The following is a 22,591-nucleotide window of genomic DNA, read 5'->3' as shown; positions in this document are numbered from 1 at the left end:
GTCTACTTGGTATTGAAAATCCCATGTGTTATAGAACGGCGGGTCCACTATAAAGAAAACATTTTCCTTGTCTTTATATTTTTCAATACAACTCTGTCCAACGACATCTCACAAAACTCTATACCCTCAGTATATTTTTCTATGTTCTCTTTGAAAACCTTTGTATAGTTAAGATATAAAACTTTTGACATAAGTGTTTCAATGTCATGAACTCTTATAGAACCACTATACAATAGTCTAGAAGATATACTATCCCAGTCAATATACTCTGCTTTTTTTCAAAACCTCTCTGACAGTATTTTCTTATCTAATGGTATACGTTCCATCTTACCTATAGGTATCTTTTCTTTCAACTCACTCAATATTTTGTTTGTGTCTGGTATATGTTTGAGACGGTCCATATAGTTGTCGAAGTCATTGCATATAATCTTTGAGTCAGGAAATACGGTATGGCACAAATGAGATATATAGAAACTTCCACCGAACAAGTCTACAAATGTTAGACCATTCGGTAGTTCTAAGTTCTCTCAATAAATATCTTTACATCTACTCTTATTTCCAAAGAAGGGTAACGGTGGTTTTGTAAAATTCATTTTATATATATAATAAAAATGTTTTTACCTGAAAAGTGACAGAAAAGTGACAAAACATGTATGAAGAAATCATGAAAATTCAAGAGGGTAGAAAAGAGGTTAGAAAAGAGGTTAGATATACCTTCTACCCTAAAAATATTTTTGGTGTAAATTTCATGAAAATTCTGAGTAAAATGACAGATGTTTATATGACACTTTCTTCCGTTTATAGGACCTTCTCATATTCTAAACATCTTCGGGGCTAGAGGGCACGAAGTGCCTGGAAGCCCCACTACCTTTTTTTTTTTTTTTTTTTTTTTTTTTTTTTTTTTTTTTTTTTTTTTTTTTTTTACCATTGATGTTCCTAGTCAAGCACACATACTAAAGTGGAAAATTGTGAAAGTTTTCATCATAATAATTTAAATAATTTTGTATTTAACATTTGAGAGAGTTTTAATATTCAATATAAGTATGTTTAAGGTAGCTTAATTTAAATAAAAAAAAAAAAAAAAGGCATTGGGGCTTCCAGGCGCGTTGCGCCCTCTAGCCCCGAAGATGTTTAGTATAAAACCGCTTTTTAACTTCACTTAAAATGCCACTACTACGTAAGAATATACGTAAGAGGAAGAGAGCATTGAAACATCCAATAGTAAGACTAACACCACAACAACAGTTGCAACAACAAATGCTGAATGACCCCACTATGTTGCAACAAATGTCAAGCAATCCTATGCTTTTAAACCGAGTCATTGGTGCACAGAGTGGAGGTTTAAGAGCGGCACTTTTAGCGAAAATGGCAGGCTATGGTGGAGCTGCAGACGGAACAGCCTATAACCCTCAAAGTCAAATGAATTTGAGTTCACTCAAAATCAAATAACAGATGTCAAAAAGTCAAACATAGACATACAGAAGCAAATAAGTGAAAACGAAAAGAAACTAGAATATGACAGACACACAAAGAAACTCAATGAGTTAAACGTAGAGAAAAAGAAGAAAGAAGAACAACTGAAAGAACTAAGTACAGAGGAATATGCGAAAAAAGTGTCAGAAAAAAGCAGCAGAAGTAGCAAAAATGGAACAAGATGTTGTAAATTTGAAAAACCATACTACTCGATATAAAGTACTGAAAGATGAAGAGATAAAACAAAAAGCCCTGAAGACATATATGGATAGCGATGAGTATAAAAAAGAAGTTGAAGCAAATGTAAAGGCAGAAAAACTTTTACAGTTGCAAACAAACCGTACAGTATGAAAACTTAGCACAGAAAGTAAAAATAACGACGCAGCCATGCAAAGGCAATGAAAGCGCAGAATATATAAAAGCTAACAATGACTGGTTAGATGCCCAAGCCAACGCTAAAGCAGCCCAACTCATAGGGTCAATAAGGACAAAAATACAAGCGGATGAAGACAGTTCAAATGAAACTTTAACAAATGCTGACTTTAAGAACGCCTTCGAAGCTCTTCATAGTAAGGTGAAACAAGTGAACGACTTCTCATCTGGAAAGAAACTGAAGTCTGAAGGTTTCGACAAAGAGTTAAAAGAAGTAGCACAAAATATGACGAAAATAACAGATGCAGCAACGAGACAGGCAGTTCAAAGTGCCTATGACGCCGTTAGAGCAACTGTTGTGAAAAGTCAAGAAAAAGAGTTACAACAGACCAAAACAGACCTAGTAAATGCTTTCTTAAAAACGAAAAGTCAGGTAGGACATTACGCTGCAGATGGAACATATGTGCCAGCTGGTGGAACTTATATACCACCAAACCCTCCAAGAGAAGCACCTGCACCAGGACTACTAAACATTTACATCGTCACATGGACACAGACACAGGCATGCACCAAAAACCAACACAACACCAAAAACAAACAACCAACACAACAACCAGCACAACAACACCTCCACAACCAGCACAACAACCAACAGTTCAAAACCCTGCACAACAACAACCACAAACAGAGCAAGGACATAAAAGAAGTAGAGAACAAGGAAACCAAGAATTCTTAAAAATGCTTAAAGAAGATGGTTTACCCAGATACTGTTGACTTTAGTGACAGATATAAAGAAGCTATTAGAAAGTTCAAGGATGGAAATACTGACCCGAACCTATTTAGCTTTATGGCTCAGCACCAAACGGATATAATCTCAAACCTGGAAAATACAAGCTCGCTAAGGGATATGATTTAATAGCATATCATCCAAATGACATGATGAATTTACTCCGAGATATTTGATGTCAGAGCTAAATGACAATTCAACTTCTTCATGAAACGCGTAAAAAATAGAGACGGAACGAAAGAACAAAAGGCTTATGATGCGGATGACTTAGATAGGGAATTGTTGAAAACGGTCTCGGAATATATGAAATGCCAGCAGATGAGGTACAAGAAACTCCACAGGAAGAAAGTTCAGATACAACCAGACATGGAAGAAATAGTTCAGCAACAACAGCTAGAAGAGCCTGAAGGAAACGAACAAGTCACTCCTTTGGAAACTAACTTCACAGAACTAGATGAAGATTTGGAACAGCCGAAAAATCTTGACCCTCAACAAGAGTATGCGGAGAATATGGAATATTTCCAAGAGTCTAAAAAAATTCGGCTGACATAGTAGAAGAATATCGAAAAATGTTTGCCGACATACAAAAGACTCCAACACCAGATGAAAATATTCAGCATAGAATGGAAGTACTGAAAAAAATGTACACAAATACAACAACCCTTTTTACTTACGAGCATTTAACGTTCAATCTTCGGATGAACTCGGTGAAAATAAAAGGTTAAATTTCAAGAAAACATATAGAAATGAAACATTGTTTAAAGTTCATTCAGAACCTAACCAAGATGGAAACAAACCTACTTTTGTTTCTGCAGACGATGGAACTACAATGAGATGGGTCATAAAGCTAACCCGGATAGGTGGTTCATAAACTTACAACCTCAATTCCAAGAAGTTGTAGACGCAATGGAAGTCAATGGTGAACCAGATATAGCTGGTATTTTAAGCGCGGCTTTAATGCCATTGAAAGATATGAAACATGCAGATATTTTGGACCAGTATGAAATGAACATGGCTGATGGAAATATAACACCTGACGTTCTAGAACATTTATCTCAAAGAACTACACAGAACCATAGAGATGGTATATTTTGGTGAAGAGTTAGAAAGAAAGTTAGGGAGAGAGAAGGAAGAGAACCTATTGTTTACATGACCTTGCAAACGAAAGTTTGCAAAATGTCATAAAAACTTACTTTGCAGACAATGAACCGAGAAGGGATGAATATTTAAGTAAACTCAAATGGACAGTACCAAATGAAATGTTAGTATTGAAAAACATGTTCCTTGGACAAAATAAAACCAACTACAGAAATAAATGACGCAAGCTGAAAACGTTGGGTAAAAGCTTTCCCGTTCACAAAAGATATAATTGGTAACATGGAAAGAAAACCAGAATGGCTACAAAAACATATATTTGGAAACGAGCATATTCCATATGGACAGGCACTGTTTGAAGAGCTTGAACCGGAAACTCAGGAAGAGTCATGCAAACAATACGCAAAGACTCAAATACAAACTATGACAAACTCTTTCTAGGATATAGGTTACCTGAGATGGGCGACCAGAGCCAAAAGGCAAAAAGGACATGGGAAATTTGCAACATACTAGATGAACATAATGCAAAGATGCAACAACTTCAAGCAGAGGGCAAGTTACCAAAGCGACACCAAAGAAGAAGAGTAGAACAAAGTGAAAGTAGTGAAGAAGTAACTTCATCTAGTGAAAGTAGTGGCAATGAAGGAAAAAGAAGAGTTAAAAACTCAGTCAGGAAGAAAGTAAAGCTTGGTCCACGTGGGTTCTATTATGACATATAAATCCAACTATTCTATATTTTACTCATATGAAATGTACGCCGCTCAGAATATAACGCCAAACAGTTTTGGATGCTATGAATGGAAATGTTTCCGAATGGTATAACGAATGCGACAATGCCATTAGAAGGTCAGAAATAGTTCCTGGAACTTACGAATATACAACTGCTGTTTCTTATGGAAACGTAGGTGAGTTTGGAGAAGGTTCTTCAACAACAGTAGATATTGCTTGCGACAGGTTTCATATAATTTCTATTGACAACTCTTTCTTATACGTGGAACAAGACATTGAAATAAAACCTTCTGCCAAGTTGTCTGACAAGAAAGGTTTGCAATGGAATTTTCTATGTCGGATACCAATATGCTCCAGAAGTTTTCATGGGATATAAGATATATTCTAACTCTGACTTAGTTCAAACAGTAACATGGGCAAACTATGAATGGTTCGCTTTGAGAAACTCAGTACAACCACAAGCTAGAGAACAAACAGACCAGTATGCAACTATTGAGAAAATAAGAAGACTTGACCCTAACGTTCCAGGAGTTTATGTTGACCTTTCTGGACAAACTGCAGCAGCAAATAACCAAAGTAAAATTGAAACTTAGAGTTCCTTTGTCATCTTTCCTCATCTTCAGGTTTTTAAGATACTTGCCAAACTGGGCAGGAAAAATTTCTATCGAACTTACTCCAAGCAAAAATAACTTAGTCATTGCACCAACAAGACCCATTCACTCTACAGACGTAAAGGAGCAAATCAAACGTCATTCGCCGACTTTTGCAAAGACAAAGTTGACTTAGACTTTGGTTTCTCAAACCTCAACACTGAAGTAAACTACTACTTCAATGCTGCTGGAACTGCTTGGGACCCAGTTAAGTTCACATGCGAAAAATTGAATGCAAGAGAATAGAAAGCAGACTTGCAGTCTATATGTTGGACCCAGATATTTCAAATGCTTTAGCTGCCAAATATATTGCAGTTCCACTTATGTTCCCTATACACCAAATATCTGTCAAAGACTTTGCAGGTGAAGTTGGAAACCAAAGTGCTGACCCAGGTGCAAGAACAGATATTGCCTTAACAACTGCAATGAAACATGCAGATACTATGTTTGTTCTTTTCAGACGAACTATAAATGACTATTCTTGTTTCTACAACCCCGGTATTAAATATCATATAAACATAGATGGCAAATACTATCCAAGAGAAGAATATTCTACAGTTGAGGATATGAGGTCATACAACTTGACATTAGATGCTATGAACTTTAACAACAACTTCACAACAACCATTAACCCTGAAATGCAAAGTTCTATTATGCATATGTGAAAGTATGGACTCATACAGGAGCTCAAAACACTCAATATACAAATGGAGACCGTTCAAACTTTTGGCTTGGCATTCCATTTGCTGACTCAGAAGACTTTCTGGGTGGTATTTCAACTGTTGGTACAGTTCAAATACAATATACTGGTGACAGAGACGGTCCAAATGAATTGAAAGCAAAGAAGTTTACAAAACCAATAGCACTTTTCACGGAAGATGCTCTTTTGAAGATTCGTTCGATGAAACCTGCTGGGCTCCTCAGATTGGTATAACGACAGCTTCCATCGAGCAGATTTTGGCAGCAGGTCAGTAAGTTGTTCTTGAACTGACTTCTCTCCGTCAAATATTGACAGTACGCCAGTTTTGACATAGTATTGTATTATAAACTTACCTTTAGAAAAATATCGGTCAGTTTTGTTGTTATATTTTGTCTGCTTCAGAACTTCACCATCTCGGTTATACCAACTTTCTTTGCTTTATGAAAATATTTTGGTTCAGCAAGACTGCTATTCTATAACATTTTCCATTGTTTGTTAAAGAACTACTCTGTCAATGAACTTGTATTGTTTGTGTTGTAAACTTTGTTCTGCTTCAATTCGAAGAGATACTCAAATACGTCCATCTTTTATTCTAAGTAAAAATGTCATTTCCGAAAAAATAGAAGCGTAAGTGTTTCAAAAGGTTTAATGGCGATGGCAGATGTGAAGTTAAATTCACCAACTCAAACAAACAGTCAAAGTGTTGTTGTCAATGTCAAAGAAAGAGATGTTGAAGTGGGGAAACCATACGAAGACGAAGAAGATGTATAACAATAGTTCCTGTAAAAGAACAATACCCTGAAGTTAGCAGAGACTTAAGTTCTGTTGCAGATATTCGAAATGACTACCAACAACTTAAAGACAAACTTAAAACTCAGGAGAAGATTTGTCAAGCTTTGGGTATAATGTTAAACTTGGTTGAGCACAACCCTGTAAAAGTGAACTCATATGTCATCGCACCTCATGAAATTTTGAAAGAACTATTGAAACTTTTGACAGAGGCAGACGATATAAACATCAAAGAAATAGAACCCGACATTGCTTGCTGTGGTGTTTCATATAATGTCATTGACAAGATATACGTTATGAAAGGAGGTGAAACGTTGAACTTAAAATATAGTTTCCCAGACGTTATAAAAATTTTGACGACCACAACATTTCATTAAAATTTACTTGCTAAGTAAATGGCAGAAGACATAGTGGTTTATACTATTACGACTAAAAACCCTGAGTCATATAATTCTATAACAACAAACTTACAAAGTCCTCAAGGACGATATTGTAAACTGACCTTAAACACGATGACGACTAAAGCCTGTTTTGCTCTTTTGACACCAGAAGACTTTGTTGTTGTGAATGGTAAAAAATACTCTTTGAAGATACTTACTCAGATATACCACCAACAGGTTTTGTTGACTTATTTAATACTTTAAGGACGGATGTAACATGTGCTGCAACTAGAGCAGGTTTCATTATGTTTGGATGTCCGACTGAGTTTAGTATAAACGATATGAGCTATAATACAAAACTTATATCTGGTTTTTACTACCAACAGTTTCCTATAACAGGAAAAGGTGTCATACAAGGAATGTCTGTTCCATTGACTTTAAGCACACCAATTTTATATATTGTTTCAAACTTAGGTTCAAAGTGCTATTCGAATGTCGACAGAAACTACTATGACCAAAAGATACTCATGCGTATAAACAACACTTTCTCTGCTGGTTTGCCTATTGTTCATTCGAATGCAGAGTTTTCAGCTTTAGTAAACTCAAACACTTTAGCAAACATAAACTTAACCTTAGTTGACGCAAACTTTGTTCCTGTAAAACTTTTATGTCCTATGTATTTGTCAATGACGGCAGAAAGTTTCGAATTGGAAGATGCAACTGGTGAAAGTATTGTACTACAAGAACAACTTCAACAACAAATAGCTCAAGAACAACAAATGCAACAAATGGAACAAATGCAACAACAAGCTCAAGAATAAAAAAATATTTTTTTTTATTTTTATAAAAATGTACAGAATAGACGTTTCAGATTTTTATGACTTCCAAGCGTTCAGAAATATGTGTCCATTTCGAGACTATAACAAAGCAGTCGAGAATTTGAAACGTTTAGTCATTTATGTCGACTCTGCCCCAGAATGTTATGTCATGAAAGAATGGGATGTAGTCTTTAACAAACCAAGAGCGACAATAGTTTCAGAACAAGAATGTAGACAGAAACTTAAGAAAATAAAAGTCGTACAAGTTGGTATGAAGATGTTAGATGCTTGGGATATCTTATTGTCAAAGTTAGAAGATTTTTCAGTTCGTGGTATAAAGTTCTATACACCTTCTCCAAACTTCTATTCTATCTTCACTGGATATAAATACGAACAAGTAGAATGGAAAGAAAATGTTATAGAAGCTTGGTTAGACCATGTCAAAGAAATTATATGCAATGGAAACGAAAGAGTCTATGAGTATATCTTATGTTGGTTTGCAAACATCTTACAACATCCAAGTGCTAAAAATGAAACTGCTCTCATCATAATTGGAAAACAAGGAACAGGTAAGAACACTTTCTTTACAGATCTTTGCAAACTGTTAGAGGGCTATTCGAACCCGAATATGACAAACTTAGAAAACATCTGCGGTAAATTTAACTCTTCAATAGAGAATATGAAACTTATAGTATGTAACGAACTTCAAAGTATAGATACAACAAAAGTTTTGAACTCAGATGCTTTGAAGAGTCTTATAACAGACAAAGTTGGAGTTGTTGAAAGAAAGTATAGAGACCAAAGAGTTTGTGAAAATGTTGCAAATTTCGTCATGGTTTCAAACAACGCCGTTCCGATGAAGTTAGAAAGTTCTGACAGAAGATATGTAGTTGTCAGAACGTCAGAAGCTCATATGCAAGATACAGAATATTTTGACGACTTAGCAGAAACTTTGACATCTGACTTTTACAACCACTTGTTCTCATATTTCATGACATTAGATATTTCTAAGTTCAATCCAAGACAAATTCCACATACCGAAGAGAGACAAACATTGTTAGAAGCAAACAAGAGTGTATATGAACTGTTCATAGATGAAACTGAACTTTGAGTGTTTAGATGAAAGGTCATTGTACGATTCGTATAAACAGTATTGTCAAGAGTATGGTTATATGACAGCGTCTAAACGAACATTCTTGGCAAATGTCAAAAGTCTTTTAGACGTACAGAATGGTGTATATACAAAGAAAAATTTTTCTGAGTAAATTTTAAAAAAAATATTTTTTTTATCCGATAGAAAAGATGACGAAATTCATCTCAGTCAACAAGTATATGTCAGGACTTAAAGAAGAACTAGACCCATTCACATATTTGAATGTTTACTTCTACCATTTTGAAAAGTCTACATTTGACAAAGTTTGGAACATCGAACCAGTTAAGTTTGCTATTGTGACTAAAAATGGTGCGAAATTTGAAGACTTAGACATAGAAGGTTTGTTAACAGTCAAAGAAAGTTTTGACAGAAGGTTTTCAAACCTTAAAGAAGGCAAAGCATACAAACTTGTTATACCTTATGAACCAAAGAAAGCAGACGACTATGAATATTATGAGTCTAAGATAGTTGAAGTTCAAGGTAAATTGGGTAAAAAGATTTTAGAGTCTAAGCCAGTGTTTGCTCCTAAAGAGGAAGAGAACATTGACATTGACCCAGAAATGTTCTAAAAATAAAATTTTATTTTTACATGTCATATCTCCCCTTCTCTGGCTCTGGTTCTTTCTTCTCTTCTTCTACTTTCTTTTCTTTCTTTTCTCTCTTCTTCTTCTCTGGTGGAGTTATGTCAAACTTCTCAGAACCATATTTTTGTAAAAGTGCTTTGTCATTTAATAGCTCTTCTATTCTGTTTTCTATTTCATTTTCAAGAACAGCGCATGTGTCTTCTTTGCATTCTAAGAAGTTTTGTTGGACTTCATCTCTCCAAGAGGCGTCATCTCTGTCAACAAGTCTGTCATTGACAAATTTTAAGACTTCTCTGCTTAAGGTTTTATGGTTCTTGTCATATTCCCAGAAACAGAACTTTAGAACAAATTCACCTTTCTTGTTTACACTATGTAAGATTTTATGGTCGACAGATGTTTTGCTGTCGAAAAGCTTGTCTCGAATATAGATAGCGAAATCGCTAGACATTTCCTAAAAGATAAAAATTTTAATTTTTCTAAAAATATGTTAGAAAAAAAGTTTGCTGACATTGACAAAAATTTGAGAATGTTTTAAATAAGAACAAGAGGAAGTTGGAAAATGCTCAGATAAAACCCATACATGACAAGTTCTTATTTGCTCAGAATGGTATAACAGGTCTAATCGCACCGCCTGGGTCGGGTAAGACTTTCACTTATCTTAAAATGGCTGCACAACAACAAGAACTAGATGAGAAGAACCCATTCTATGAGTTAGTAGTCATTTGTAGTACTTCTGGTCAATTTGACCAAACCGTCAATTCGTTCAAAGATATTATAAAAAAGTCTAAGTTAGTATGTATAAAAGACTCTGAGTTGTTAGATTGGATAAAGAAGTACCAAAGAAGAGTTTTGAAGTACAATGCTATAAATGAGTATGTCAATTCTAAGTTTAAAGACCCAAATGAGGAAATGCAGAGAATATTAGAGAAGAAACACTTCAGAAACAAACAGAAAGAGATTGAGTACCTTTCGAAGAAATTGCAATCTTACGATTGGAAGACTTACCCTCACAGATGTCTTCTTATCTTAGATGACTTTGCTTCTCATCCTTTGTTAAAGAACAGAGAACAAGACATGTGTCGAATTCTTAAGAAGCTCAGACACTTTAACATCTCAGTTGTCATTTGTGTACAGACAGCAAAGAGTTTAAGTAAGGATGTAAAGAGAATACTTACTGATATCATACTTTTCCCCGGATTGTCCGAAGACGATTTCATGGAACTTATGAAAGAGTCCATGGCAGGTAAGTTTGACAGACATGAACTATGGGAGAAGTACAAAGTCATACAAGACCCTCATACTTCTTTCAGAATTCATATCTACGCGAACAAAGTTCAAATTGTAAAAAGTCAAGCGTAAAAATGTAAGTGTTTGAGTCTTAGTCTGTTGTGGTGCTGGGGCTGTCGGTTCTTCTGGCTTTGGAATGGACTCGGTTGGTGGTACGTCGGACATTCGTTTGTGTCCTGTCGGATGGAAGGACTTTTCCTGTCGAAGGAAGGACTTTTCCTGTCGGAAAGAAAAACTTTTCCTGTCGGAAAGAAAAACTTTTCCTGTCGGAAAGAAAAACTTTTCCTGTCGGAAAGAAAAATTTTTCCTGAAGGAAAGAAAAATTTTTCCTGAAGGAAAGAAAAATTTTTCCTGAAGGTCGGCCAAAAAGTTCTCAATTTTCGAAAATTTGAATGGTTTACGGACGGACAACAAGAAAAATTTTTCCTGAAGGAAAGAAAAATTTTTCCTGAAGGAAAGAAAAATTTTTCCTGAAGGAAAGAAAAACTTTTCCTGTCGGAAGGAAGGACTTTTCCTGTCGGAAAGAAAAACTTTTCCTGTCGGAAAGAAAAACTTTTCCTGTTGGAAAGAAAAACTTTTCCTGTCGGAAGGAAGGACTCGGAATGCCAGAAGGACTCGGACAAGACAATTTACCATCTAGAGCTACATGAGCCATCTTTGGTGTCAAGCTTGAAAAATAAATGGTTCATTTACTCTTCCTCTTTGAAGTTATCGAAATACTCTGTTATCTTTTCCTTCAGTAGCGGCAAATCTTCTTTGAATGTAAGTATTGTACAACCTTTCATATCATAGTGTGTTTGAGGTAACGTATCTTGAACTATCTGTTTAACATCTTCATTCGGTGTCATTGAAATCGGTAAGTTTTCGCGATAGAACCAATTTCTGTCAGATTTGTAAATCTTAGCTAAGTCGTAAAAGCTTTTGTTGTTTCTTCTGACTAAATGCAACATAACCATATCTCTGTCTTCTTCATTTTCCATCTCTTCAGTGTAAATCATATACTTATAGTTCTTTTCCTTTCCTTTTGGTACCGGACGTGGTATTCTTTTCTGTATGTTTTTGTCTTCTTTCATCATATCTTCTCTCTGCTTTGTACAAAGTTCGTCAAGTAGCATAAGTATGTAGATTGCATAACGAGGTGAAGCCCACATTGCTATTGAACTAGCTAGGAACTTATGAACATATATACCTTTTAGATGCGATGGTAAGTTTTGTCTGTCTTGGTACATCTTTTTAAGTTCTACATGTTCAAACTCACTGAGGAGTTCATGAGTGCTATTTAATTCAAACCAGTCTTGTGGTTTCTTAGTATCTGGTGCAAAACATGCTGTCAAAATACTTTGCATTTGGTACATGCCATCTTTGACCGAACGAATGAGACGGAGTTGTTTGTTATACTGAACCCACTCGTATTCTTCATCTATGGCTTCATGAACGATAGCAGTTGTTGTGTTCTCTGATGTTGACATTTCTGTTCTTACATACAAAATAAAAAATAAAAAAAATAAAATTAGCGTTATTTTCTATCTTGTATAAAAGACCAAAAATAAACGCTTTACATGTATTTTTCAGCAACTTCGTCAAATAATTTTATAGCACTATCTATCTCATCTACTTCAAACGTTTCTTTACCTTTCGTGGGAGCACCATACCTTTTCTCAAAAACTTCAAGTAGTTCTGTTTCTGCAGCTCTCATATCATTTACAAACACAACCTTAACTCTATTGACTGTAGAGTCATATCTTTTAGTTATATTAAATGTTCTTCCTATCTTATATCTCTTTGTATTGAAGTCCTTCGGTTTCTGAACGATGTAAAGTAAGCCTTCACAGCAACGTTCAGTATCGAATGAACCATATGTTATGAAATTATATCCAACAACTGGGTCAATCCAGAACAAAACTAGTGGTATAAGACTTTTGTCTATAAGATATGCTGTAGTTCCATAGAATCTTACCGATATCAAAAGCTCAGGATTTCTTGTCAAAATTTTCTGAGATGAAGCATTTCTAACCCAGTCCTTTGCTCTCTTTCCGGATGGTGTTAAAATGTCTGACAAAGAATATTTTTTGTATTTCTTTGAGTATCTTACGTTTAAATCACCTATTCTAACCACCTTGGTCTCATTGTCTATCTTTTTAACTGTTTCAAACTCAGTGCTTGTCATTTCCTGTCTTTACATACAAAATAAAAAAAAATATTTTATAAAAACTAACGCTATTTTTCTATCTTAAGGAAATTCACGATTTCAGGGATTTTTTTTACGAAGAGTAAAAGTTCACTTCGTCAAAAAAATACAGTTATATCATGAAATTTGGTCATTTTTTCACGATTTCAGGGATTTTTTTTACGAAGAGTAAAAGTTCACTTCGTCAAAAAAATACAGTTATATCATGAAATTTGGTCATTTTTTCACGATTTCAGGGATTTTTTTTACGAAGAGTAAAAGTTCACTTCGTCAAAAAAATACAGTTATATCATGAAATTTGGTCATTTTTTCACGATTTCAGGGATTTTTTTTACGAAGAGTAAAAGTTCACTTCGTCAAAAAAATACAGTTATATCATGAAATTTGGTCATTTTTTCACGATTTTCATGAGTTTTATGCAAGGCCGAAAAAAGTCGGGGTAGCAAACATATGAGGAAATTCATGAAATTTGGTCATTTTACTCAGCAAAAATATATTTTAGGTGAAGAGGTGAGATCTCACCTGTTTTCTCACCTCTTTTCTCACCTCTTTTTTCACAAACGTTTTACATGAATTGTACGATGTATATTTGAAATCCTAAACAGTTTTGTAGCTTCTATTTCTTCTGTCAGTATGTCAAAAGTTTTCACAATGCCGAATGTTTCTTTATATTTCTTCTTGACATCAGATAGAAGGAAATCGTCAGCTGTTGGATAGTTTTTGTTCAGAAATGTCAACATGTCCATTTTATCTTCTGCTGGTTTCTCTGCTTCTTTCTTTAAATCTGCATAGTCGTTTCGCATACGTTCTATCTCTTTGACGGAGTAGTTATATTTCCTCATTGCTGCTTTACATTTTGAACATTGTGGGTTCATTTTAGCATTGTACATTGAAATAAAACCTGCTAAAACAACTAAGGCGTCAATGGTTTTCTTTAACTCAAAAGTTGCTGGTTTTATCTGTTCGTTCCATACTTTACCTCTTTTATCTTTATCTCTTATCTGCCATACACATTTTGCAACTAACGAAACAAAGTTGTCGTAGGTCTTAAATTCTTCAGATTTGTATATGTCAGAAACATTTTTATATACCATATCGCAGTCTTTGTCCATGACTTTGTGGTTGCAATGAAATCCAAGAAACTCATAGTTTACCTTACGTATGAACTTCTTGGTTTCTACTGAGTCAGTTGCTTTGACTTCTATTTCATCGAATTCTGGAATAGTAAGCTTTTGTTGTTGTATTTCAGGAAGTTTAGGTAGATGGTCAATAATATCCTGCATTTCATAAAGATATTCTTCATTTGTTTCATCTTTCGCACTACAGTCTAAATCTCCTTGGAGAAGTTCTTGCTTTATCTTCTGGATTTCTGTTTCGAAAGTATATGAAGAAGGAATGAAGCTTTTCATCTCTACTAACATTGAAGTTGGGTTCATGACTAACGAGTTTGGTGCTGTTGTTGCTAACATGTTCTTACAATAAAAATAAAAAATATTTTTTTTAAAAAACTAACTTTTTTTATGTTTTTTGTGAAAGTGTCAAAATTCATGAAAATTCAACGGGTGAGAAAAGAGGTGAAAAAAGAGGTGAGATCTCACCACTTCACCTAAAATATATTTTTGCCGAAAAAATGAGCTTTGGTTGAAAAAACAGGTGGAGCCAAAAATGGCTCGACCTCAAAACAAGCATTTTGTGAAGAATATACCAACCGCCGGAATTCCGGCGGTTGCTTTTTTATACAAAAATCATGAGTTTTGTGTGTTTTCTACGGTGGAGCCATTTTTGGCTCGACCTCAAAACAAGCATTTCGTGAAGAATATACCACCCCGCGGAATTCCGGCAGGTGCTTTTTTATACAAAACATTGACGTTCATGTTTGACAAAACAAGCATTTCGTGAAGAATATACCACCCCGCGGAATTCCGGCAGGTGCTTTTTTTATACAAAGTTCAACGGGTGAAAGAATACGAAGAAGAAGTCTTGACAAAACATAGACAAGAAAGTTCATGAGAAATTAGATGAAGAAGTCTCAACAAAACAAGCATTTCGTGAAGAATATACCAACCGCCGGAATTCCGGCGGGTGCTTTTTTATACAAAACATTGACGTTCATGTTTGACAAAACAAGCATTTTGTGAAGAATATACCACCCCGCGGAATTCCGCGGGGTGCTTTTTATATAAAACATTTACGAAGAAAGTCTATTTCCTGTGTTGTTGTCAAAATGTCATGTTGTCACACTTTTTCAGAGAAGTTAAAATGACCTGGTGACCTGGTGACGTAGTGACACCTAAAAACCATCTAACCTAAAATATATTTTTGCTGAATTCAATAAAAAAAATGGTTCATTTACTCACAATATTTTTGTACAAAAGGACCCCAACCTTTTAACCTCTCTTCTGCAGCTTCTAATGAAACTTTAGCGAGTTCATATTCTCTAAATTCTCTCTTTAAATCTTCTTGTTCCCATTGGTCTAGTTCGTATGGAGAGTCTCTATAACCAGAACATATCTCACGTTCATGTTCTATTTGTTTTTCATGCATTTTTCTAACTTCTTCTTCGAACAAAGGTTTAGCATTCTCTGCTGTATCTTCAAGTTCTTCTTCATCTAATTTCTCATGAACTTTCTTGTCTATGGAGTCCATAATTTTTCCAACTGCTATGCAATATTTTGGAGAAGCCCACATTGCTATATAGTTTACAAGTCTTGGGTCTGCATACGTTCCTCTAACCTGTTTGATTTCATCGGGAATTCCTGCATTAACATTGTATAAAAAGCACCCCGCGGAATTCCGCGGGGTGGTATATTCTTCACAAAATGCCTTAAAATACTCTTCCCAGGACTTATTTTCCAACAACCTTCTAAAGTCTTTCCTAAACTGCTGACATATCTTTGTTGCATTTATATAACCATCCTTGTCTCTACGTAAGACTTCAATACCGTTGTAAGTGCCTTTTGTGAATGTTTCGCCATTAGATTTGTTCGTGAACGTTTTTGCTTCGACTGTCATACTGTTCTTACAATAAAAATAAAAAATATTTTTGGCTTAACCGTCGGACATTCGTTTGTGGCTTAACCGTCGGACATTCGTTTGTGGCTTAACCTCAAAACAAGCATTTCGTGAAGAATATACCACCCCGCGGAATTCCGCGGGTTGCTTTTTATACAAAACATTTACGATGAAATTCATGAGAAATTAGATGATGAAATCTATTTCCTGTGTTGTTGTCAAAATGTCATGTTGTCACCATTTTCAAAAAGATGTTAGTTGACCGAGGGACCTGGTGACCTGGTGAGATCTAAAATATATTTTTCAATACTTTTTCAGCACTTTTCCGTAGTTGTATATGAAAGACAATTCGAGATAAAAGTCATAGTACAATGGTATTATATGCTGCACACCGTTTGTTGTGAACCAAACTTGAAAGTCAGAGAAACTGTTACTAGGTGGTTCGTAGAATTTAGAAGCAAAGTCATAAAAGTCCTTACCGATACAAAGAAAACTGTTGTTGCTTGAACTGAAACTTGCATGACACATGACATTTTGAGGATCGAACACGTTTCTATAAACTGTCAAATCTGCTGGTGGGAGTATAAATTTAAACGGACCGTCAGGTGGCAATGGTTCGTTCTGGTTTAGTAACCGAAGAAATTGTGCCCAAGAACGTTTGTCTACTCCCCAATATAAAAACTCTGTATCTCTTGGAGGGTTAATTTCAATCTTTTGAAATGAAACTGTGGAGTTCATCTTGTCGTATTCTAGTTTTAGATAGTATGTTCCATTTAGTAAAGAGTCGTATTTTTCTTGAAATTCCCAGTAGTATTTGTTTATTTGAGTTTGAAAGTCATTTAGAGTTTTTTCAAGACTTTCGTCTGAACGAACTGTAAAGATCCTCATTTCGTCAAATCTTTCTATTAGACCATCAGAGCCTTTATACTGACCGTGAAAATATACTGCGAACATGAATGCATTAGTTCTATTTGAAAACAAAACTCTTCTAAATCCTATTGCCTTTGCATCTGAAGGACTTTGAAGCCAACGAACTGGATAGTCAAATCTGTAAGATCCGGATGAAATTTCTTCATCTGATATAGTCCTACCAGCGTTTGTAAAGATATAGTCTAACGGTTTTGTATCTGCTACTTTTGTTCTTTGTTTTTCAACCTGAAGCATTTTATATATGTAAAAATATACTGTTTTAAAAACGTTTTAAAATGGTATGCAATGTTTTATTTCTCATCTAATTTCTCATGAACTTTCTTGTCTATGTTTTGTCAAAACTTTCATCGTCTAATTTCTCATGAACTTTCTTGTCTATGTTTTGTCAAAACTTTCATCGTCTAATTTCTCATGAACTTTCTTGTCTATGTTTTGTCAAAACTTTCATCGTCTAATTTCTCATGAACTTTCTTGTCTATGTTTTGTCAAGACTTTCATCGTCAATGTTTTCTCATGAACTTTCTTGTCTATGTTTTGTCAAGACTTTCATCGTCTAATTTCTCATGAACTTTCTTGTCTATGTTTTGTCAAGACTTTCATCGTCAATGTTTTCTCATGAACTTTCTTGTCTATGTTTTGTCAAGACTTTCATCGTCTAATTTCTCATGAACTTTCTTGTCTATGTTTTGTCAAGACTTTCATCGTCAATGTTTTCTCATGAACTTTCTTGTCTATGTTTTGTCAAGACTTTCATCGTCTAACAAACAAGTTTCCCAACGTACATTTCAAATAAAATAAAAATATACTGTTTTAAAAACGTTTTAAAATGGTATGCCATATAGCTTCTTGAATTTGTTAAGACGTATTGGAACGTGTTTTCCATCTGTATCTCTAGCGTTTACATAAGCATAGTCTTCCTTAGTAAAATATACTTGTAATTTTCTATAGTTTACGCCGGTATAAAAGTAGAAAGAGTCCTGTTCTTCGCTGTAGTAGTAAAACTCAAACGTATGCTCGCCATAGTCTGTAATTTCAATTGCTTCATCTTCTAGTTCGTCGACAAATTCGAATACAATATCTCGAAATTTGCCTCTGTTCTTATTGTTTTCAGAACGAGTAACCCAACGTAAGTTTTCAAGTCTATTGTCGTTTCTTATATGGTTTATATGGTCTACAAAAGGTAAATTGTTAGGGTTCGGTATAAAATGAGTTGCAATGACAACATGTTTAAAATAGTGTTTTCCACCAATCCTCATAATAGCATATCCTTTATTTCCCTCCCATTCGCTTAAAACTCTTTTTGTCTTTTTGTTTCTGACTTCAAATGACTCACAACAGTGAATTTCATATTTCTCATCTAACAAACAAGTTTCCCAACGGTCTTTTCCGACAGACTCAGCGTACATTTCAAATAAAATAAAAAAATATTTTTTTGAAAAAATGTTTTGTTTTAAATGGTATGCCATTTCATATTTCTCATCTAATCTCTCATGAACTTTCTTGTCTATGTTTTTGTTAAGACTTCTTCATCTAATTTCTCATGAACTTTCTTCATCTAATTTCTCATGAACTTTCTTCATCTAATTTCTCATGAACTTTCTTCATCTAATTTCTCATGAACTTCATCGTCAATGTTTTGTAAAGACTTCTTCATCTATGTCTTCCCAACGGTCTTTTCCGACAGACTCATCGTACATTTCAAATAAAATAAAAATATACTGTTTTCTTTACTTTACGTAACCACCCGCTGCCAAAAGTCTTTGACGCCAACCCATACCAGCTAATGAAGGTTGGCTTGGTTTAGTCTGGAGACTAAACTTTGGTTTTGGTTTATCTTCAGTTTTTGGTTTCTCTTCTTCTATTGGTTTTTCGTCACTTTTCGGTTCATCTGACTTTACTTCACTTGCTGGTATGGTTGTGTCGTCAACCTCTTCATAAATATCATATGCCATCTGTTTTTGTTTTCCTTTCAACTTTTTGTGTTTGTTGTAAAGTTTAGAATATTTCGACTCTAAGTCAATGAGATGTTCTATAATGAACTGTTGGTCAGTGAAGTAAACTTTTCCATCTGTTGTCTCGAAAGCTCCTTCAGACTTCAATATTTTATTTGTGAGAGTCTGTTTCTTTTTTGAGATACTTGCCGTTCCATTTTTATGAAAAGTGACTTTGTAGTTAGGGTTTGTATTTCCAGACCTGGCACTTTCTATTATTGAATTTTTCTCTTCATCTGTAAGTTCTTTGACAGGTTTTGACAATGGTTCTGAACTTTTTGTTTGTGGTGTCAAATCTACTGTTTCAACTTCTTCGGTCATTTCATCTCAGTAAAAAATTTTAGTTTGGTTTGTTTTCAACTGGTTGTTGTTGTTTTTAAGTCGGTCTAAAACTTCCTGAGGTATAGGAAGGACTTGACAAACACGTTGTGTAACTGCTGGAAGCCGACAAATCCATCTTGAAACCCATTTGTCTCAATGCTGTATTGTTCATTTCATCTCAGTAAAAAATTTTACATTCCCCACGTTTGAGGCGGTTGAGGTTGGTTGTTGTTACCCACTGTTGTGCATGGTTATATCCTCTGTTAAAGAATCTTCACCTTGGTCCATGTAGTGCCTGCTTGGTTATAGTAGTCATTTGCTTTGTTATAGTAGTTTCCTGCTTGTCTTCCTACATTGTCCATCCATCCTTGAACTTTTCCTCTTGTTTCAGGATTTGGAATAAGATTTGCTGCATCTCGTGCTACCTCCCAACCTTTCTGTACGGTTTGTATAATAGGTTGCGCTTTCTCTTTCAGTATACCTAATGTACTCAAAATCTTCCTTCCAATTCCAAATGCACCTCTGGCTAGTGTTCCCACTGCTGGCAAAAATCTAGATGCGACTCCTGCTATTGCGCCAAATAAACCATTTCTTATGGGTTAAAAATGACGAATTCAAACAAGGACCCGTATGTTTCTAAGGCGACAAAGAAAGCACTCATGGTAAAAAATCTTTAGTTCAACACCAAATGCTTGGTTTATGGATATCTTGGAAAACATTCCGAGGTATAGAGAAGATGGACCACCATACTGGTTTTATATTTGTCGGTCAAAACACAAGATACTGTGAAGCCATACCATTATGGTCCAAAAATATTTTAGATGTGAAAACTGCTTTGACAATATTCGTTGACAAATACCATCCAACAAAACTGACATCTGACTGTGAAAGTTCTTTCAAATCAGACAATATTAAAAACTATCTGCGTTCAAAAAATGTAAACCAATATTTCATTGTCGACCAAAACCATTCTGCTCTTGGTGTCATTGACAGTTGTATAAAAATCTTAAGAGACTTAAACCAACCACAAGGTGGTGAGGTAGATGAAATGTCATATGACGACAAATATAGACACTTCTCCATGGCAAAGATGAGACAAGTTTTAAATATTTACAATAGCCGTAAACAAAAAGGTTTGGGAAACCACTCCCCCGAAGAAATGAAAAACAACCCTGACTTAGAGAAAGACTATATATTTAATAGTTTAGTCAAAAGAGACAAACAAGAAAGAATGCCAGGCTTCAAACTTAAGAAAGGTGACAAAGTAAAAATAGAAATACCTAAACGCGACCCATATGAAAATACTATTGACTATGACAACAATGGGAACTCGAGGTACTCGCATTCGTGTTCGTAAAAATAGAAGAAAGTATACAAGAGAATATTATGAAGTTTTAGGCAAACATGGCAAAATGTACAGACTGCAAGCAGAAGATAAAACTACTATTGTCAGACCTCGTTTCAAACTTGTTAAGGTTCAAGGTGGTATACTTTCAAAGACAGTTCCTAACAAATATAAGACAACTCCTGACGAATATGCTAAAGAAGTTGAAAATGACGACTAAGCAATTCTATACCATGCGTAAACTGTCATGTAAGGTGGCATGTAGTCTTTACTTTGTCCCGTTGTTTGCGTATACCCTGAAACGCGATGTGTATGGTTTCCTTCTCCCTGTGTGCTACCCCAGAAACAATTTATAGCAAACTGAACGTCGTCTTTAACATCATATCCTTTACCTTTTTTCATTGCTGACCAATCCCAAAATCTATGCTTATGCCAACCTGCTTCAGATGTAGTTAAATCTATGTAGTGACTGTGTGCAGGTAGATTTGCACCTGAAATCGTTTTACTTCCACCTGTTTCCTTTGAAGAGTTTGCACAATACAAAAACCTGTCGACTATTTGAGTCCAAGTTCCGAGACCAAGTACTACTTCTGGTCTGGTAGAGTTCATTGACGTGTAAATAGAACCTATAGGATATACTGTTTGAAGTATTTCTGTCTTTAACGTTTGAAGCTCTGTTTTGTCAGCTTTTTTATCATATAAATCTTGAGCAGTGAATTTAACATTGTTTTCATCCTCCATGACATAAACATCTCTACATCTAATGTATTTCATCGTCGTTATGTCATCCTCCGATGTTAAACCTTGTGGAAAGTTAGGAGGTTTCCAATTTAATACATCCCCACCAGTTCCATCAGGTTCTTCAACCGTTCCTGCAATATTTTCTATACCAACAGTTGCGAAGAAATCGTGTGTATGTCCAACGTCACTTTTCCTGTTTAAGGTTTCTTGTAAGTTTGTAATATTTGCAATGGTATGTGTATGAGTCTTTTTAGAATATTCTTTGTCAGCTCTTGTCACTTCACTTGACATTTTATTGTCAACATATGTTTTATCCGCTTTGTCATCTAACTTTTCTTGAAGTTCATCTACGTCATAGATGTTATGTGTATGATGTTTTTGTGGGTATGCTCTATCTGTCCATGCGAAAATATAGTCTTTTGTTGCATCTACATACTCTTTGTCAGCTTTCTTTTCAACATCCTCTTTTGTTGCATATGTTGCATCTGCTCTGTCATGTTCTTCTTGAACTTTTTCAATGACATACTCTTTGTCAGCTTTGTTGTCAATATCTGCTTTCAAAAGAAGTTCATCTATAGGTTTCTCGTTTAAAGTTCTTTTTGTTGGATTTATACAAACAGTATGGTTCTTACTGTCTTGAAACAGAAACTCGTCTGTCAATGGGTTTATCGTCAGTTTTAAGTTTCCTTCTTTCAATGACTCAGATATCTTAGAATAGTTTGAAAAGTTTGTTGTGTTCTTATTTAGAGCTTGCAAAATGAGTTGTCGGTTGTGTTGTATTTCTCTCATAGACGCTGTTTCTTTCGACATTTTTATTCTAGATAAAAAATGCTTCCAATAGAAAAAGAAAATTCAAGAGTTGCTACAACTAAACCATTAGATGAACTTTTTACGAATGTCGGTCAAAAGTTTGAGACAGAGACCGTAAAGCATGAAGGCTATCGGTTTGACTACCCATTGAGATGGTTAAGAGACCCATCCGTCACAAAAGCTATTGGCTTTCGTAGAATGAAGTTCATTTCAGAAGCCATACATGGTTTCCATTTACGGTCGCTTTTGAAGTTCGATACTATAACAAAAAAACGTACGTATGAGAAATTTGAACAGGGAAAACTTTTACAAGTGAATTTGCTTGTAAACTTAGAAACAACTCTTCAAGCTTTTCAAGAAAAAATAAACGATATCTATCTCGAATATGCAAACCAGTTTAACATTGACGAAGGAGAGTACCATCTCGATATTATAT

General features: G+C 35.0%; 12 protein-coding genes and 4 pseudogenes across 16 annotated transcripts, besides 1 other annotated feature; 7 read left to right on the top strand and 9 right to left on the bottom strand.

Moving 5' to 3' along the window:
* The first annotated feature begins 1,164 nt into the window (after nucleotides 1-1,164).
* Nucleotides 1,165-4,446, top strand: TVAGG3_0800280 (annotated as a pseudogene). The gene has a single exon. A coding segment is annotated over exon 1 (3,282 nt).
* Nucleotides 4,447-5,782: 1,336 nt separating this feature from the next.
* Nucleotides 5,783-21,813: a mobile genetic element.
* Nucleotides 7,395-7,796, top strand: TVAGG3_0800270 (uncharacterized protein; the record flags this gene model as incomplete). Its single annotated transcript, XM_051247299.1, has 1 exon — nucleotides 7,395-7,796. The coding sequence occupies one exon, from the start codon at nucleotides 7,395-7,397 to the stop codon at nucleotides 7,794-7,796; it is 402 nt and encodes a 133-aa protein (XP_051082774.1).
* TVAGG3_0800260 (uncharacterized protein) lies at nucleotides 7,825-8,265 on the top strand (the record flags this gene model as incomplete). Its single annotated transcript, XM_051247298.1, has 1 exon — nucleotides 7,825-8,265. A coding segment is annotated over one exon (441 nt), but the record flags the coding sequence as incomplete, so codon positions are not given.
* Nucleotides 8,422-9,058, top strand: TVAGG3_0800250 (annotated as a pseudogene). Its single transcript has one exon. A coding segment is annotated over exon 1 (637 nt).
* TVAGG3_0800240 (protein of unknown function, DUF4108 family) lies at nucleotides 9,096-9,426 on the top strand (the record flags this gene model as incomplete). The annotated part of the gene is made up of 1 exon (XM_051247297.1): nucleotides 9,096-9,426. A coding segment is annotated over one exon (331 nt), but the record flags the coding sequence as incomplete, so codon positions are not given.
* On the bottom strand, nucleotides 9,532-9,978 carry TVAGG3_0800230 (uncharacterized protein; the record flags this gene model as incomplete). Its single annotated transcript, XM_001295323.2, has 1 exon — nucleotides 9,532-9,978. One exon carries the CDS (start codon nucleotides 9,976-9,978, stop codon nucleotides 9,532-9,534), a length of 447 nt encoding a protein of 148 aa, XP_001295324.2.
* On the top strand, nucleotides 10,015-10,555 carry TVAGG3_0800220 (annotated as a pseudogene). The gene has a single exon. A coding segment is annotated over exon 1 (541 nt).
* TVAGG3_0800210 (uncharacterized protein) lies at nucleotides 10,794-10,982 on the bottom strand (the record flags this gene model as incomplete). Its single annotated transcript, XM_051247296.1, has 1 exon — nucleotides 10,794-10,982. The coding sequence occupies one exon, from the start codon at nucleotides 10,980-10,982 to the stop codon at nucleotides 10,794-10,796; it is 189 nt and encodes a 62-aa protein (XP_051082771.1).
* On the bottom strand, nucleotides 11,507-12,286 carry TVAGG3_0800200 (KilA, N-terminal/APSES-type HTH, DNA-binding family; the record flags this gene model as incomplete). Its single annotated transcript, XM_001295321.2, has 1 exon — nucleotides 11,507-12,286. The coding sequence occupies one exon, from the start codon at nucleotides 12,284-12,286 to the stop codon at nucleotides 11,507-11,509; it is 780 nt and encodes a 259-aa protein (XP_001295322.2).
* On the bottom strand, nucleotides 12,373-12,795 carry TVAGG3_0800190 (organellar and viral DNA polymerase type B; the record flags this gene model as incomplete). The annotated part of the gene is made up of 1 exon (XM_051247295.1): nucleotides 12,373-12,795. A coding segment is annotated over one exon (423 nt), but the record flags the coding sequence as incomplete, so codon positions are not given.
* TVAGG3_0800180 (organellar and viral DNA polymerase type B) lies at nucleotides 13,560-13,895 on the bottom strand (the record flags this gene model as incomplete). Its single annotated transcript, XM_051247294.1, has 1 exon — nucleotides 13,560-13,895. The coding sequence occupies one exon, from the start codon at nucleotides 13,893-13,895 to the stop codon at nucleotides 13,560-13,562; it is 336 nt and encodes a 111-aa protein (XP_051082769.1).
* TVAGG3_0800170 (uncharacterized protein) lies at nucleotides 15,355-15,651 on the bottom strand (the record flags this gene model as incomplete). The annotated part of the gene is made up of 1 exon (XM_051247293.1): nucleotides 15,355-15,651. The coding sequence occupies one exon, from the start codon at nucleotides 15,649-15,651 to the stop codon at nucleotides 15,355-15,357; it is 297 nt and encodes a 98-aa protein (XP_051082768.1).
* On the bottom strand, nucleotides 16,321-17,181 carry TVAGG3_0800160 (uncharacterized protein; the record flags this gene model as incomplete). The annotated part of the gene is made up of 1 exon (XM_051247292.1): nucleotides 16,321-17,181. The coding sequence occupies one exon, from the start codon at nucleotides 17,179-17,181 to the stop codon at nucleotides 16,321-16,323; it is 861 nt and encodes a 286-aa protein (XP_051082767.1).
* On the bottom strand, nucleotides 17,769-18,353 carry TVAGG3_0800150 (His-Me finger endonucleases family; the record flags this gene model as incomplete). The annotated part of the gene is made up of 1 exon (XM_051247291.1): nucleotides 17,769-18,353. The coding sequence occupies one exon, from the start codon at nucleotides 18,351-18,353 to the stop codon at nucleotides 17,769-17,771; it is 585 nt and encodes a 194-aa protein (XP_051082766.1).
* TVAGG3_0800140 (phage tail repeat-like family) lies at nucleotides 18,675-18,899 on the bottom strand (the record flags this gene model as incomplete). Its single annotated transcript, XM_051247290.1, has 1 exon — nucleotides 18,675-18,899. One exon carries the CDS (start codon nucleotides 18,897-18,899, stop codon nucleotides 18,675-18,677), a length of 225 nt encoding a protein of 74 aa, XP_051082765.1.
* On the top strand, nucleotides 20,308-20,824 carry TVAGG3_0800130 (annotated as a pseudogene). The gene has a single exon. A coding segment is annotated over exon 1 (517 nt).
* Nucleotides 21,814-22,591: the final 778 nt, after the last annotated feature.

This window comes from Trichomonas vaginalis, chromosome VI (assembly GCF_026262505.1).
Source record: "Trichomonas vaginalis G3 chromosome VI, whole genome shotgun sequence".
Classification (NCBI taxonomy): Eukaryota; Parabasalia; order Trichomonadida; family Trichomonadidae; genus Trichomonas; species Trichomonas vaginalis.
This window is presented reverse-complemented; position numbering and strand designations above follow the sequence as displayed.